General features: G+C 32.1%; 2 protein-coding genes across 2 annotated transcripts; one reads left to right on the plus strand and one right to left on the minus strand.

The window, feature by feature from the left end:
• Positions 1 to 2,358: 2,358 nt before the first annotated feature.
• Positions 2,359 to 7,800, plus strand: LOC126710511 (short-chain dehydrogenase TIC 32, chloroplastic-like). The gene is made up of 8 exons (XM_050410995.1): positions 2,359 to 2,679; positions 3,765 to 3,996; positions 4,314 to 4,393; positions 4,833 to 4,986; positions 5,111 to 5,189; positions 6,781 to 6,865; positions 7,281 to 7,327; positions 7,476 to 7,800. Exons 1-8 carry the CDS (start codon positions 2,574 to 2,576, stop codon positions 7,638 to 7,640), a joined length of 948 nt encoding a protein of 315 aa, XP_050266952.1. The 5' UTR covers positions 2,359 to 2,573; the 3' UTR covers positions 7,641 to 7,800.
• A 2,044-nt stretch (positions 7,801 to 9,844) lies between these two features.
• On the minus strand, positions 9,845 to 10,231 carry LOC126708123 (B3 domain-containing protein At2g33720-like). The gene has a single exon (XM_050407940.1). The coding sequence runs from the start codon at positions 10,229 to 10,231 to the stop codon at positions 9,845 to 9,847; it is 387 nt and encodes a 128-aa protein (XP_050263897.1).
• Between the last annotated feature and the right edge of the window lie 4,811 nt (positions 10,232 to 15,042).

Genomic DNA, 15,042 nt, shown 5'->3' on the forward strand with positions numbered 1-15,042 from the left:
ATAACATCAGTAAATAGTTTTAATAAAAAAAATTTGCTTTGAGCTCTGATTGTTTAGAGTTTGGAATTTAACTTAAATAATTATCCATTGTTTTGTTTCTTTATAGTAAACTTCATTTTTTTTTTTTTGATACAAGATAGAATTCTACTCTAGCCTAATCTAAGTGTATATGTGTATGAAACTCCCTCCTGGAGATTTGAACCCCGGCCCTTGCCCCCCACACCCCACAAGCACTTATACCTGTGGAGTGACCATCGTACCAAGGGTGTGCGGTGGTTAGTAAACTTCATTTGGCATAATATCTTACCCGCAAATTCAGAAGCAAAGAACAATAGGTAAGGTTAATTTATTAGATTAAAACATAAGCATAAGTTGCATCTTGGGGGAAAGAAAAGTGAAAAAAAAAAAAAAAAAAAAAAAAAAAAAACAATGTGAGGTGTATTGTGTGGGATTTAATTATAGGGATGTCTTTAATGGTTAAGAGAAATTATATCGAAAAGCCATGACTTAATATATATAAATATATATATATATATATATAAATTTTGATGATAAATTTTTATCTAAATTAAATTATTGTTAAATCTTATCCCTTGGTCAAGAGTCTTGTTGCTTAATATTTTAATAAAATATTAATTTAATAACATGCAATGCAAGGAAAAAAAATGTGAGTTGTGTGAGATTTAAGTTTAGAAAATTTGATGATGGACTTTTAGTTTTATTTAAATTAAACAATTATTAAATGTTATTCCTTAATTTGATGAGATATATCATAAAAAATAATATAAAATTAATTTATTAATTAGTATATCTTAAAATGTTGATAATAGACTTTTAGTTGGTGTAGAAGTCAAAATGTTTTTTCTTTTTCTTTTTTTGAGAAAGAAATGTGGGTTGTTGTTTCATGTTTGGGATTTAAGTTTAGAATTTTTTATAATATACTTTTAATTTAAATAGAATTTAAATTTGTTGAAATATTTAATTTTTGAAATTTTTGATAATAAACTTTTAGTTTGAGTACAATTTAAATTTGTTGAAATATTTAAGTTTAGAAATTTTTGATAATAAACTTTTAGTTTGAGTAAAATTTAAATGATAAAATTCTATCTAAATTAAACAACTGTTAAATATTATCCCTTAATTTGAGGAAATATATCATAATAAATAATATAAAATTAATTTACAAATTAGTTTTTTTTTTTTAAATATTGATAATAGACTTTTAGTCAAAGTACAAGAGTAGAAATCAAAACGTGGATTTTTTTTTTTTTTTTTTTGAGAAAAAAAAACGTGGATTGTTGTTTGGGATTTAATTTTAGAATTTTTTTTTATAATAAACTTTTAGTTTGAATAAAACTTAATTTTTTTTGAAATTTAAATGATAAATTTTCACCTAAATTAAAAAAAAAAATTGTTAAATAATATCTCTTAATTTGAGGAAATATATCCTTCAAATAATATAAAATTAATTTATTAATTAGTGAAAGTAGCCACTTGGCGCAACCACGGTTTTTAAGTACAACTTTTATTATATAGTATAGTATATGATATGATTTAAATCGCTTTCCAAAGAATAAATAACACCAATGATTTCAATTTCATAATTGATTTTAGCACCCAAGAAAAGAAAAAAGGAAAAAAAAAAAAGGTTTTTTTTATTGGACCTGAAATATGTCCAATTCAAATCCTACTACTGAAATTTGGACAACAGACCCAAAATATGAAAATTTGCTCTATAAAAATATATCAATTAATTTATCAACATATCAACAATAAAAATAAGGTTAAGGTTAACTCAATTGATAAATTATCTTATTATCAAATAAAAACTTTGAGATCTATACTTCGCTTACACTAAAAACTAATTAGTGTCTTGATTTAAGAAATAAAGAATAATCATAAAAAATAAATAAATAAAAATACAAACAACTCAATTTTGCAACTTCAACTCGTATTCTTCTAAAAATATAATAAAAAAGAAACAAACAATTAGCTGAGGAATTTTTTTTTTTTTTTTTCTTTTGAGGAAAATAGTAGCTGAGGAATCAAAAACTGAATATAATGGAAAGAATATGAAATTGTATATAGTATGGGTGTGGACTTGGGCTTTGGGGGTTGACCAAGGTTATTAATGATCTTGTAGCAATTTGAGGGGGCTGGGGCTTGATCTTGATCTTGATCATGACGTTTTAGTTTAGAAAGTACCACAGGGCCCATCCTAGCCGTTGAATTGATATCACATCCAACAACCATTTCCAATAATGTGAAGACAGAGGAATATAATGCAGTTGGGTCATCCTAGTACTACATCCTAGTCAGTCTTATGATTATGAACCTTGTGAGGCCCAAATTCAATATGATTATATACCACGATCCAAAATTAGCAAAACCATTTAATAATTTCCATAATAATAATACACTTACAACCTGAAATCTGAATGACGCCAGCCATGACTATATCCTTTTTTTTTTTTTAGAATCACAGCCATGACTATATCAGTAGTGTAGAGTAGACAGAAAGAGAGGGAGTTTGTGATTGTGAGTTTGTCTGTTTGTTTTTGGCAAAGCAAAAGATGTGGATTTTTAGCTGGAAAGGGCCATCTGGGTTCTCAGCCTCTTCCACAGCTGAGGAAGTTACCCAAGGAATTGATGGAACTGGTCTTACTGCTATTGTCACAGGTCTTTTTCCTTTTAATTTTTCATTACCTGGGTGTTCTTTGATTTGCCTTTATTCTAATTCAGGAATTTGTGGTTTCAGATTATTGTAAATCTCATTCAGGAATCAGGAGTGTGTGTGTGTGGTGGGGTTGGGCATAAATGGATGAAAGACTGTTTTTTTATTCTGTAGATGCTGATGTTGTTCTTTCATTGGTATCAGCTTATTATGTCATGGTTTTTCAGTTATTTATAAAAAAGCAGATTAAAAGGGTTTGAATTGGTAAACCAAGAAGAAATGACAAAGGGCTAAAACAATTTGATTTTTTGGTGAAATATGATAAAAATATTTTCATATGAAAGTGAAGAAAAGTCCTGGAATATTACAAAGTTCTCTGCTTTTTCAATGATATTTTTTGTGATAAAATCATGAACGTGTAAGCTGTAGAGTTTTCGGATTTGATGAAACCGAGCAAATACATGACTCACGAAAAGTTGGTGGATTCAGGTTCGCTGTGGTGATTATCATTAATTGGTATTCTACTTTATTAATCGGTACTGATTCTCGATTGATTATAGTCCTGCTCTAACTGAAAAAATATTAGTTTTGTGGGAATTGTTAGACTGTTGGATTAAATTTCAAAATTAGCATGTTAGCATATATAAATATTATCCATGTGAATTGATGATCCTTCAATATTGTGGTAGTTTTGTGAGTTCCCAAAAGTATACTTATTTAGAACTTGATTGCTTTGGAAGAGTGAACTCAGCGAACAGCGAAGATTTGTTTGAAGTATTTGGAAAGTGGGAAATTTAAAAAAGGGGGAAAAATGAAAAAGAATAAAGCTTTCACTTTTTCCTGTGTTCTTGTGGCATTGTGACTTCTTCACTTCTAATGTTGGTAGTTCAATCTATTAAGACTAGGTTTTTTTTTCTTTCTTTTTCCACTTTGTACCTTGCTGAATGTGTCTGATATGATTTCAGTTTCAAGAATGCAAAAAGAGTGACATATTGACCTCACCCAGGTTGTACCCCTTTTATTGGATGGAACAATGGGTGAATTCTGCACATTTTAACATATTTCATTTCTCACATTTATTTGAATTCAGGAGCATCAAGTGGTCTTGGTGTAGAGACAACACGTGTTCTTACGTTGCGTGGTGTCCATGTTATTATGGCTGTAAGGAACACTGATGCTGGTAAGAATGTCAAAGAACAAATACTGAAGGAAATCCCCAATGCTAAAATTGATGTCATGGATTTAGATCTTAGCTCAATGGGATCCGTAAGGAAATTTGCATCAGACTATAATGCTTCAGGTCTTCCACTGAATCTCCTCATGTAAGCACACTAAGCTGGAGCTATTGTAACTGTTTAAATTCCATTTCCATATAGTTTTGTGTCTGCCTCAGTGGGGACATCAGCTTGGGTGCAAGCATGCAATCGTGTGTCTCTGCATCCTGCATGCTTGCATAAATTTTTTTCATCATAGTTGTTTTGTTGATTCCTTCTTTGTTGTAGTTTTTCATTGAACTCACTAAAATGGAAATCCCTGCTCCCTACAAGATTTTTTTTTTAAAAAAATCATGCTTGAGTCCTGTGTTTAGATTGGATAGCTCGTTGATAAGGAGTGATATTGTCTATTGTTTGTGTGAAAGTAACAATGCAGGGGTGATGGCAACTCCGTTCATGCTTTCCCAAGACAACATAGAACTGCAGTTTGCAACTAACCATTTAGGTATGTTACTCATAAGTTCCTTTGATCTATCTTTATGGTGGCAATAATCTATTTCATGGCGAGTAGGGTTGAAAATATCAGAAAAAGGGGGAAATTTTAGTCACTGAATTTTCCCTTCTTCATTTATTATTTTGGAAAATCATAAATAGTTTAATTTTCAAATCAGAAATAAAGCTTGTCCCAAGATCCAAAGTTACTTCTTTCAGTTGGGTTATTCCTTTGAATTATCAATAGGATTCAACACTTTTCTTTGGTAAATAAAGAAAAAATTTGTTATTAAACTTAAAATATGCACTCCCAACTGCTTCTTTGTAGCTTCTCAAAAAAAAAAAAAAAAAAACTGCATCTTTGCAGAAATATTTTCTGAATGGTATACTTTCTATTTACCCTTCAAATGAGTGGAATGTGGAGTGCTTGAGGTTTTTATACCATTTCTCAGGTCATTTTCTTTTGACAAACCTTCTATTGGAGACCATGAAAAAAACGGCTCATGAAAGCAACAAGGAGGGAAGGATTGTTAATTTATCATCAGATGGTCACCGATATGCGTATCATGAAGGGATTCGTTTTGATAAGATCAATGATGAATCAGGGTAAAAGTTTTACTGGACAATTTGATGACTCTTGCCTCCTAGTTATTTATGTTTTAGTGCTTGAGGTGCTCATAAATAGCTTATATTTTTACCTCAATTTTTACTTTTACTTGATAATTGACAGATACAACAGTATCTATGCTTATGGACAATCAAAGCTTTCCAACATTTTGCATGCTAATGAGCTTGCGAGGCGCTTGAAGGTACTCAATGCTTATAAACCATCAACTATATATCATAGAATAGTCTTGGCTTTGCAAAAAAAAATTTTCAATTCCTGGATTAGCTGACAACGAAATGCTTATGCAAGCTGCACATTGTTCATGTTTATTGTCAAATATATATATATATATATATAAAGCTTCCAATGACCAAAGATATGTCACTATAGATGGTGGGGAGCCAACTGAATTATTTTCTTTTAAGACATTTCTGCTTGAGTATGTGTGTTTGCCTATTTGATGCTGTTATTACAATGTCTTAGGAATACCAGCTGCTTCCAGGTGAGGTGATGCATAAGTGGTGCACATGAAATTATCTGAAGATTTACTAATACTGCAGTTTAAAATTTTTTTATTTGTTTGCATCATGATCAATTTGATTACACTTTCAAAAGTATAGTAGTAGAGGTAAACAAGATAAAGTGTTGAAAATATTTATACCCAGAGAAAGTACAGGAATGTAACTTAAGTGTTCGTAATCATAACATGCCAAAGATACTGGACTTTATCTTTTAAGTCCTCACTTGCTGTTCTATTCCCTTTTTTCATCTTTAGCAGCTAAGCACTAAACTTCTCTCTTATGCAATCTCTTATACTTTCTTGTTGACTTAATTGATAGGTCACTTCATTTAAGATTATTAGTAAGTCAATTGAGAACATCCTGTGTATAGCATAATGTTATATATTTGAATTCTCTCTATTTTTGAATAAAAATATTTTACTTAATAAAAAGTCTGTAGTATAATGTTATGTCTTAATTTTTAGAAACAGCAAATTGTTAGCTTAGTCTATAAATGATAAGATTGTTATACTTTGTGACTCAGGCCTGGCATATAATCCTTGGTGTGCTTGATATCCTTGGGCACACTAAGAAACTTCCCCACTGCCATTGCCTGCCATAAATGTGATAAAGGCATCGGGGGAGTCAGGCTAGGGAAACTGTCACCTAGGCATAACTTGATAAGTGTCACCTAGGCATAGCTTCTTTCTTTTTTTAATAAATGTCACCTAGGCATAACTAAAATTACTAGAATAATCCATTTTTAATAGGTCCACATAGATGATATTCATAGAAATAAAGTAATAACTTGATTTGGTGTGAGACTGGGGCTTGATATGGTGGAAAACTTTAGATTATTCTTATTTTGGGTAGCATCAAAAATAAATTCTGGAGTCACTTGAGTTCCCCTTTTCTGATTGCTGCTGGTTGAATTAAATGACTTGGGGTCGTTTACAAAGTTTGAATAATTGCATGTACTATCAGGACATAGTGATATTATATATATATATATATACACTCAGTAATTGTAGAGGTATAGACAATTATTTGCGAAATATTCTCATGTAAAAGTGAGACATAATTGCTACATCCTCCGTACTAAAGATTGTCCATTGGATGCAACGTAGAGATCATGATGTAAGGTCAATTTATTTTCCTTCGGGGCAGGAATGATAATGACAGTCATTTTACGTTCTTTTAACCAGTCTTTCAGTTCATAATTCCATACTAGTCATATTGTCATGTGAGGCGGAATATAATCTGCAATTGTTGGTTTTTCCCTTTTTTAAACAGGAAGAAGGGGTAGAGATAACTGCTAATTCCCTTCATCCAGGAGCAATTGTTACAAATCTTCTGCGTCACCACAGTTTCTTGAATGGTAAACTTCTGAGCAATTTTACTTATATTTAATTATATGTCTAAGTATGTAATTTCATATCGACACTAAGTGAATTCCTAGTATTCCAATACTCTTTTAGGATCAGGTTCTTTATTATTTATTTATTTTGGTTGAATAGAATCAGGTTTCAGGTATTATACTTTGTATTTGCACAAAATCTGTATTAATATGCTTGTGCCACACATCTAGTTGTGGAACTTTGTGGGCTCTTTTTGGTTATAAGAAAGACAACGAAGTTATTCCACCGTATCACCAGGGGACAACCCTCTGCATGATGCATTTGATGGATTTCCCGATAAAAATCATTATTAGATCATGAGTTTCTAACTTCACTCACTGAATGTGAAATTGTCGGTTTTTTTGCTAATAATTTTATTGTATTGGCTCAATGCAGTTCTTGCTAATACACTTGGTAAATATGTGCTGAAAAATGTTCCTCAGGTATGTATCATGGCATATAATTCATATGTGCTACTACTGTGAGTGTACCTGCAAATCCTATCAAAATCCACTTAAACAGCTTCACTTGATGAATTCAGTTGCCCCCTTGCAGCATGGTTGCTTATTGAATTTATGTACATGGTTGCAGGGAGCAGCAACTCAATGCTATGTGGCATTGCATCCACAAGTTAAAGGAATAAGTGGTGAATATTTCATGGATAGTAATAAAGCAAAAGCAAGCTCTCACGCTCAAGATGCAGAATTGGCAAAGAAATTATGGGACTTCAGCTTGAGCATGACCAATCAAAACTAGTTGGGATTTAAGGCGTTGTTAAGTTGTTGGCTTACTCTGTCCTTATATAAAATTAAAGCACAAGACATTGTAAAAAGCTGTGTTCATTGACATTTGATGAGTATTTGGATGAACTATTCAGAATTCTAATCCTAATGTAGCAGTACTATTTTGATTTTCATTTTTTTGGATCTCATAATATCTTCTTTAAAGTGATCATTTCATTTTCTCATCAAAAATAATATCACAAAATTAAACCAAAATACTTTTTCACTCACTCCAAAAAATATTTGTTTGGATTTATATTCTGGATGCACATCTCTTGTCTAAAATTCAAATAATGCATAAAGTGGGGGGGGGTGGGGGCACTTAAAGAAGAGAAGGAGAAGCTGCCTGTGAAAAATAAAAAATATAAAAAATAAAAAATAAAAAATAAAAAAATTAAAATTAAAAATTAAAATTAAAATTAAAAAAGAGGAGGAGAAACGTTAGCTCTCTACGGTCATACACCGGCTTAATTTGACAATACATTGATGTAGGTCCCACTATAACTTGTTTATTTATAATAGTGCTATTGACAAATTTTCACTCAAAATTTGGAAACTTCAAAATTTTTAGTTTTGAGTTACGGAAACTCAACTAAAAAATCAATCCAAACAATTTGGTTTTTGGTGGGACTCATGTTTTTTGAGTTTTGGATGATGAAAACTGAGTTATATAACTTCGTTTTCTTCGATCCAATCTCCCTCTAAAACTTTTTGGGATGGGAAGGTTGTTAGTAATTGACACTTGACTACAAATTCCTAGGTAATTCTAGAATCAATTATTTGAGGAGCATTTTGAATGGGAAAAATTATAAGCATGCTTTGCTTTTAATTTATTAATTAGGAGTATGTATAAAGCAACATATTTGCATCATTGCATGTCAAGACTTGTTACTTTGATTTGTGTTTATTCACATGATTAAGAAAGAAAAAATGCATCAGTTCCATGAGGAGCTCTTTTTCTTTTTGAGAAGAACGTCATCAGTTTCATTCAATTAAAGAGGCCAAATTGACTTGAACAATATGAAGAATGTCTTGTGGCACATTTTCTATCCAAAGAACGTCCATCCAAACAAGTAAATTGGATGTGCAGTTGTCCTTTTTAGCAAGAGAATGTGCTATAACTAAGGCGGCTTAACGCATTTGGGGGTCTTAGGTAAAAACTAAATTGAGGCATTTTATATATTTAAATATTTTAAAAAAAAAAATTAAATATTATTTAACTCTATTTTCTTGTTTTGGATGTAAAATTACTAATTAACCACGTAGAATTTATTTTTATTTTTTTGTGCATGGAAAACTAATAATGTGATATGAAAACTAGTAAATGTTTGCCAACTCAATTATTGTGAAATATTGTGTATTGTTTTTTTTTTTTTTTTTTTTAAGAAGTGCTACATTCACAACATTTTTATAATAAATTTTAGGTATTAAGTTGTTACTAGTTTTAATTTGAACCCATCATTACTTTTTTGTCCACCAATAACAGTCAATAATAATCTGACACTTAAGATTTGTTATGAAAAATGTTGTAGACATAATATTTCTCTCTCTTTTTCTTGATTTTCTTTTGATAAAGAATATTATTTTATTTATTAGCTAATATTTGCAAATTGCTGATGTGATAAGTAATTATTAGTAAATGAAAAATTAATATTAATGGTGAGCCTAAATAAAAACCAATAAAATGTTGGCCACATCAATATTTTGTAAAAATGTTGTAAAATAGTTTATAACGGTAGCATTATTCATGATCTTATTGGTAAACATTTGGGGGTCTAGAGCCAGAGCCACCCTGGCTAGAGCATTCCTTTGACGGTGAACACATTCCTTTGACGGTAAACATAGGAAAAACTAATACAAAAGAAAACTATGAAGCAACAATACCATGAAATTCCCTACCAAAGTTACTATTATTACCAAAGAGATCAGTTAACTTGGGGCCAAGTAATTATTGATATAGCATGCCTCAGCCCAAAACACTACCTGGAATAAGGAAAGCAATGAGAGAATGTAGTAACCTGCACACGTTATAACAAAAACGAAAAAAAAAAAAAAGATTTCTTCAATTAATGAAAAATTGCATTAGGGATGACAAAGATTGTCCAAAAATTCAAGGAAAGAAAAAAAGATTAATTCACATAAAAGATCATGTAGGCCTAAAAACTATCAAAGAGCTAATTAATACATCTGATGATGAGGAGCCCTTTGCAGAACACAAAAATTGAACTTTGAATGGCATGGATCCCAGTAAAGCCCAATGATATCTCCCACCTTCAATTCCCTCCTAGCCACAAAATTCTTGTGCCATTTTCCATTGAAAACATAGCTCTTAAATGAAGGCCACTTCTTGAAAACCAACTCATACTCGGACTGTGAATCTTGATCGAAAACTGTTACACTCAATCCGTTACTCTCGATCTTTGCAACCGAGTCTGTACCAAAGAATGGCAGAATATGTTGGCGGACAAGACTTTGTTGCACCAAGAGCCGGCTCAAACTACCAATATCACTCGCCGTGAGCTTCTTAATGATTGTCCAGGGAGAAAAACTAGTGCTGAGCGTCATGGACGTACTGTTCTCTTCTAGGGTGTTGGAAGCCACTGTGGAATTGTGAGAGATGGAAGTAGTAGGAGTAGTACATTGATCTTTTTGCATGGTTTTTCTCTTATTGCTAGAAAACCATGATTCATCAAACAGCGTCAGTGCTGTTGAAACCTCTTCTTCTTGTCCAGCGTTTCACTTGTTGGCGTTGAGTTTGGTGTGAAACACACAAGAAAGCGTTAAGTCTGTGGAAACTAGGGTGTTTTGGCTTTCGAGGGCTTGTAGCAGATTCTGAGTGATGGCTACCATGGCTTGTTCTTTGCTGCACTTGTTGGTGTGAAACCCAGAATAAAGCGCTAAGTTGGTGGAAATTTGGCTGTTTTGGTTTTGAAGGGTTTGTAGCAGATTTTGAGTGATGGGTATCATGGCTGCTTCTTCTTCTATAGGCTGTGGGTTTAGAGAAAAAACCCAATGAATGAATGAAAGATGATACAAGTAACTGGAGGAGATGGAAGAAATTCGAAACAGAAAACAAAATGCTCTTAATTGGTGTGTTGGGTACAGAGAAAAACAGAGAGAAAAGGGAAAGATTTATATAGAGAAATAGAATTCTAATTCCAACTCAGAGTCGGACTCGGACTCGGAATACAATAGTAGAGTACTTTCTTTTTCCCAATTACTCCTAGAGTCGGTTTATTTTCACGTAAATCTTGTTTTGAGAAAGTAATCCGAATTGCTAAAGAAAACACAACCAACCTCAACCTATCTTTCTCAACAATTAATCCCAATTCCAAAACCAACTAGGAATTGGAGTTTTCGACCGTTATTAGACCCCAAATCTTTTTTTTTTTTTTTTCCAGTATCAATATCCACCGCCTTAAAGCTTAAAGAAACGACAGCATAACGCACCTAAGCTGTGGAGCGCGTAGTACGGTGCCGTTCTGATCAAGTAGAGACTGGGTTAGGAGTATTGTGGTGGCCTAATTTCAATGGTGTAAATCTGGGTTATGTTATGACTTATGAGCATTAAATGATAATTGGGTTCTATTTGTTGCACCGTATCAAATGTGCTATTATAGTAGGGAAAACTAAAGTACTAGTAAAAGACAGCTGCACTTGCTGTTACACCAAATGTGTTACTAGAAAATGACAATTGTAACTGGGTTTCAGTGTTGCGAGGCAAGCTTTTATTATGCCCCCAGAAATTTTTGATACAGAAAAGCTTGTAGTAATCCAACCTTGGTGATTTTCTTCAAAATGATGTCTATATATAGTCATACTCCAAAATGTTTGATCGTTTCTTTTTCTTAATCCCAGGGATGCAAAGGCGATGGCAGAAGAAGCAGAGAAGGAGATTTTGAAGGCAGCATCAAATATCATTCATGTCAGCATTCAGCTACGTTTGGGGCATCCGATTCCACAGCAGAACCTTTGAATAGCAAGAGTGTGACAAAGTTGAAAAAGACAGAATATATAGCCTAAATATCTATGGTGTTCATAGTTAGGGACAAGGAATAAATAAGATTGCTGAAGCACTAACATACTATATATTATAGACATCTATTCCTCAGGCCAAGAGGGTTATAGTATGGGGAAAAAAATTATGCCAAAATGAGGTGTGACAATCCAGAAAATTTTAATTTATTGGAGTTGTTTATTTTGATAAATATTTTACTCTGCTGGGTGCTGAGGCAGTTTTACATGTAATCTGTTCGTTTCTTTCACATACTGTAGAGATCTAATTCCTGTACTGAGGGGACGTTAGGCCTATGTTAATTGTGAGTTTTGTTCAAATTGTGCACTCTCTGCTTGATGGGTGCTCGTGTTCTTTCATTCATATACATAATTCACTCATTGGATTAACTTGAACTGTGTACCCAATTGGTTTGGCTGCTGTGCCAATTAATTAAGGTCACTACCTTCACAGCAGCAATACTGCATCTACTTGCAGCCAGGTCATCTTGTACAGTAAGTAAAATTACTTGCTCATAATAAAAACAAAGAAAATCATTGGGAAAAGTTTTACAGAAGCTTTATCTATCAAGTTTAAGCTTTATCTGTCAAGTTTTAACTTTTGAGCCTGGTGCCATTCAGTATTTTTATACGCATGCTGGTCTTTGTAGAAATTAAAGATGTATAAAGTCAGGCTTTGAAATCTAGTTTGAGATATGATAGTAATTTTTTTTTTTTTTTTTTTTTGTGATAAACGAGATATGATAGTAACTAGTTCTTGATCTTTTCTCTTTTTAATCTACTACATTTTTTTTGTTATACCACTTTAATCCCACTAATTTTGACACAAAGAGAAACCTCAGTCTGTTACCATTTACTTCCATCATGGATGGCTCAACCATGAGCCATAGGCCCATAGGCCCCTAAAATAGAATATAATAATAAGGAAAAAAAAAATCTTCTATTAGCTAATAGAATGCATTCTCCATAAGTCTTATAATGTAAAATTTTTAATGAAGGTCCAAAATGTAATGAATAAAAGTTAATATTTTTTTTTATGTTGTGCATTTTATTAATATGTTTTAATATATTTACGGTAGTTTAAGAGAAAAAAAATTTCAATCTCACAAAAATTTTACTCTTCCTTTCTCTCTACCAAAATTAAAATTAGAATTAATAATTTTCAAGAACAATTCTTACTGAAATTCATTATTCAATACCTAAAGTCCAATAGTGTTAAGAGAGACAATGACTATCTCAGACATAATATTTATAATGATATTGATTATTAATTTAGATTTATTTTTAGAATTAAAAATTTTAAAATAAGTTTTATAAATAGATGAAAATGGTCCAATATTAAGTTATGTAAAAATGATAGATTTTTTTTTAATGCATGTATCGCTTATAAAATATTAACTAACAATATATCTTATAGTTATGTTTGTAGAAAGAAGTTATCCAAAATTAAAATTGATAAAATCATATTAAAGATAGAATATTTCACAAGGAAGATTAAGTGAATTAGCCATATTACTAATTGAAAAGGAAATCTTAGCAAAAGTTGAGCATAACAACATAATTAGTAGTAATATTTGCATCTCACAAGGTAAGAAAAATAGATTTTTAAATGAAATATCAAAACATAAATGTTATTCAATTAATATTTAAAATAAGAGAAGTCCCACTAAAATTGTATCATTAGAATCCAAAATGTGTTGAGCTGGTCTTAGACTAAGCCCTATAATTGCGAATTACAAATTTGAGCAATGTTTGAAATAAATCTATTTGAAGTTTAATTGAAATATTTGGTATAAACGACACCATTTAGAATTTACAAGTTTTTTCTTAATTATTTTATATTTAAAATATTATGCGCATATGAAAAATCCTCATAATAATGTGGCCAGATTTCACATGAAAATCATTTGACATGTTTCATGATTTTGGCATGCTCATTATGGTATTAGTACAAAGAAATCAATACAATTGATGCTAAAATTATTAAGAACACATAAATATTAAATTGATAGCTTTGCAAAGAAATGTTCAGCAAGAAACACCGATGGGATATTGAAAGAAACTAATAATTCTTATATTCAAATAAATATGGCGAGTAAGGGATTCAGTATAACAGGCTCACATTCATTTGTGTTGCACGTTCCTGCCATTTGCCGATAAAACCCTTAAGGCAATGAAGAAGTTAGTTTCAAAGTTGATGAACTCTATTGGAGATCTAAGTGGAGTTAGGGATTGGTGATGGTCTGACGATAGGTTGGAGGCAAATAATTCAGCAATAACGCTTTTATTCCTATGTGCTAGTCAAAGTCAAGTGGAGATCTAGGTGGAGTTCAGGATCCGCACTCATCCACTCCGTTATTTGCCTATAAAACACTAGGTTGGTATCAAATGATCTAGCAGCGATGCTTTTGGTTTAGCAGTGAAGAAGCTAGTTTTTGGAGATTTAGGTGGAGTATGTTCGCCAATGTAGCTCTTAAGGCTGGGTGATAGGTTTGCAAACTGTCCTCCTTTATGCCAATCTCCACTGTCGTAGATGAACATTTTGACCTCTGCATGTGGAGCCTTGAAAACTAGCCTGATATTTGGTGTTCAAAAAAGACGCTTTCTGTGGACATGTAAGTAGGGTCAGAGTTTAGGATTGGCGTGAATGAATGTTGGTGTCGAAATCCAGGATTGGCGATCGTACATGAACTTTTCGCCCTACGCCTCCGGTCAAAAGCTACCATCCAGTACAGGAGGAGTCAGGGATTGGCACTTCCGCTGTGGAGTTTGTGAAGATGTATGTGGAATAGTTATACAAGTTGCCAAAGAAAAAACCAAACAAGGCACCTATGAGGGAAGCTGGAAAAAATTATAAGCTTTTAGATCCAAAATTTTGGCAGGAAAGTATGCAAATGAGCATCATAACGAATTCGAATTCACTCTCACCTATAACCAACCCAAAATTTTATTGTCAGAAATAAACTAGATATTTCAATAGCTTCAATCTTTACTTTAATTCAATGCTTAAAAAAAAATTGACCCCTCAACCATCCACGCGATAAACTCCCTATTTAACCTAAGACTTTTGAAAATGTGCATGTTTGGTAAAAATAAAACCAGTGAAATGTGCTAAAAGCCTAATACTGTGAAAATCGGAAAGACATTCATGCTTCAAGATAAAAACGTGCCCAAATGCATGAAAACATTAACAAATTTTTTCACCATAGTTAGGGGATCGATGGTGACTGATGAGTGTATAATAAAAATAATTGTACTCATTACACGGCCAATGCCTCAAGTAGATTTCAATTCACCAAATCAGTAGTTGGTCAATGCCTCACGTAAGTCCTAAGTAGATTTCAATCCACCAAATAATCCAC

Source organism: Quercus robur, chromosome 12, assembly GCF_932294415.1.
Source record: "Quercus robur chromosome 12, dhQueRobu3.1, whole genome shotgun sequence".
Taxonomy (NCBI): Eukaryota; Viridiplantae; Streptophyta; class Magnoliopsida; order Fagales; family Fagaceae; genus Quercus; species Quercus robur.